The 2,524-nt window shown below is 33.0% G+C and overlaps 1 protein-coding gene across 1 annotated transcript; it reads left to right on the top strand.

Moving 5' to 3' along the window:
- Window positions 1–708: 708 nt before the first annotated feature.
- On the top strand, window positions 709–1,647 carry LOC107684207 (olfactory receptor 1L3-like). The gene is made up of 2 exons (XM_016480420.1): window positions 709–1,057; window positions 1,187–1,647. Exons 1-2 carry the CDS (start codon window positions 709–711, stop codon window positions 1,645–1,647), a joined length of 810 nt encoding a protein of 269 aa, XP_016335906.1.
- The last annotated feature ends 877 nt before the right edge of the window (window positions 1,648–2,524 follow it).

Here is a 2,524-nt window from a genome sequence, read left to right as displayed (position 1 = left end):
AAAAAAACTCTGTGTGTTATACAACATACTGCATCCTTCTGTTGTGTGACAATATGGAAATGTATTATTTAATATATTGCATAATATTCCCATATATTATTGTTACGTGAGGGACCCATAAGACAAAACATTACACTAATATTGTGAACACTAAATGTGTTATTTCGTGTGAGCATTTAATTAGCAACACCAGCTACAGTATATTCATCTTAGTAGTTTGCCATGCCAATGGAACCAACCAAACCCACCAATCACAGGAAAAATAGTTGTATATTTAATTTTCTCTTGGGTTATGATGTCAAATCACACATAATATGGCCAAGACATATAAACACAGAGACAAACATGGTGTGCTCTTGAACCTCATGATAACTAAATAGCACTGAGTAAAAGAGGTTGCAACAGCTGGTGCATCTATAAATAACGTTTGCATCTTCTAGTCATCTGCTTTGGTAAGTCAAGAATATTTCTAAACTAAATATATTTTGTATTATCAAACATGCATATTACAATTTCACAGTGATCACCAATATTTATTGGGTTCTATAAGCTAGTATGGATGAGTAAAGTATTAGCATTTCCAAAGAACTGACACGTAGATGAAGAAAGCGTTGTTGTTTTTTTTTAAATAAATACTTCTGTAGTAAAACTTTGAGGCAATATTCCTGTTGTCACTCTATGTTTCTCTACCTTTTGTTTTGGTCACAGATGGACAACCAGACATTCAGATACAGCGTACTCTTAGTGGAAGGACTGAATATTACAACTCAATCCAGCTATCTCGCATTTGTCGTCCTTTTGATGGCTTACATATTTATAATGGTATCTAACCTTTGGATTTTGATTCAGATCTCAGCAGAAAAAGGCTTACACCAGCCCATGTACATTATTTACTGGAACTTGCCACTCAAAGATGTTATAGGAACAACTGTTATTGTGCCACGTTTGTTGAGGGATCTTGTAACAAACCCCTCTGAACGCTACATCACATATGTGGAGTGTGTTTTTCAAGCTTTTTTTATACATATGAATGGAACAACATGCCACACTATTCTAATGATTATGGCCTTTGACAGATATGTGGCCATATGCAATCCACTGCGTTACACTGCTATAATGAGCAATCATTTGGTGGTTAAATTGTCAGCAGGAGCTTGGGGTACTGCGTTAGTGCTGGTGGGAATTTTGATCAGCCTCAGTGTGCGTCTGTCTCACTGCAGATCTGTGATTCAAAACCACATTTGCGATAACGCTTCACTATTTAAACTCTCTTGTGAAAATACAGTGATTAATAATGTATATGGATTAACTTTTACTGTAGTTTTACTAGTCTCTTCAATGGGAAGTGTTGTATTAACTTATCTCAGAATTGCAATTGTATGCTTCACCAGCAAGAACAAAGCAACAAACAAAAAAGCCATAAAAACATGCTGCACTCACTTGACTCTTTACTCAGTTATGTTAGTCTCTGGATTTGTTGCAATTTTTCTCCACCGTGTTTCTGAATACTCTGACAATAGAAGAATAGCAAGTATAGTTTTCAGTATTGTGCCACCAGGATTGAATCCCATAATATATGGTTTACAAGTCAAGGAAATAAGACAGAATTTGTTCAAGTTTTTAAAAAATAAAGTTAATTCTATGTGATTTTTGGTTACATATTCATGAACAAAGTTACTGTATAATAACAGTTAAAGAGATTTTTGTTGCAATTGGTGACTTTTAATCGTAAAAAAAATTATTTCTGTTCACTTTTGAGCATTGCTTATGTGTATCTGCTTGTGTAAAATTAAGACCACTGAGAGAATGTTCAATATAGTTCAATATAATAATATAGTGAATATTATTCATATAGGGCAAAAGGCTTCAGTAACAAGTAGAAACTAAACCAAGGCTACTTAGACTGTATACAATTTAATAAACTGATATTTACAGCTAAGTTGTTATTTACAATATCTCAATGAAGAGTTTGAGGGATATTAACAAAAACTACTAGTAAAGTAGAAAAAAAAAAAATAAATCCTGGAGTTCAGCTCCTACACCACACTGCTAATGAATGTATTAAATTGATAATAGAATCACAGTAATGACATAAGCAGCAACATTGCATTTTGCATTGCAAATTGTAAATATATGACAGTCTACATTTCTCTTTCATTATGAAACATAATTTGTGTGAATAGCCTAAAAACATTATTGGCATATGTGATATCAGCTCACAGCTTTGTGATAAATACAATGGAACTGTAAAATATTGTATGTATAATAATTATAATTGTAACTTCTGAACTGGAATTTAAACGTGGAATTAACAGTTTAACCCTTAAAACCTTTCAGTCAGACAAATTTGTTTTCTTTTATTTTCTTTCTTTTTTTTCGTAATAAAATTGGTTTCATCATTCTGGTTTCCTCATTCTGGTTTCCAAATCGGTGAGTGTTTTTCCATATGCAATGTGACCACACAAACAAAAATCGTTCTTTGTACAATGCCAGTTCACCAGATGGCAGCAATCTGACCCAAATA

This window comes from Sinocyclocheilus anshuiensis, unplaced genomic scaffold (assembly GCF_001515605.1).
Source record: "Sinocyclocheilus anshuiensis isolate Anshui unplaced genomic scaffold, SAMN03320099.WGS_v1.1 scaffold285, whole genome shotgun sequence".
Lineage (NCBI taxonomy): Eukaryota > Metazoa > Chordata > Actinopteri > Cypriniformes > Cyprinidae > Sinocyclocheilus > Sinocyclocheilus anshuiensis.
The sequence above is the reverse complement of the archived record's forward strand: the minus strand, read 5'-3'. Positions and strand labels throughout refer to the sequence as shown.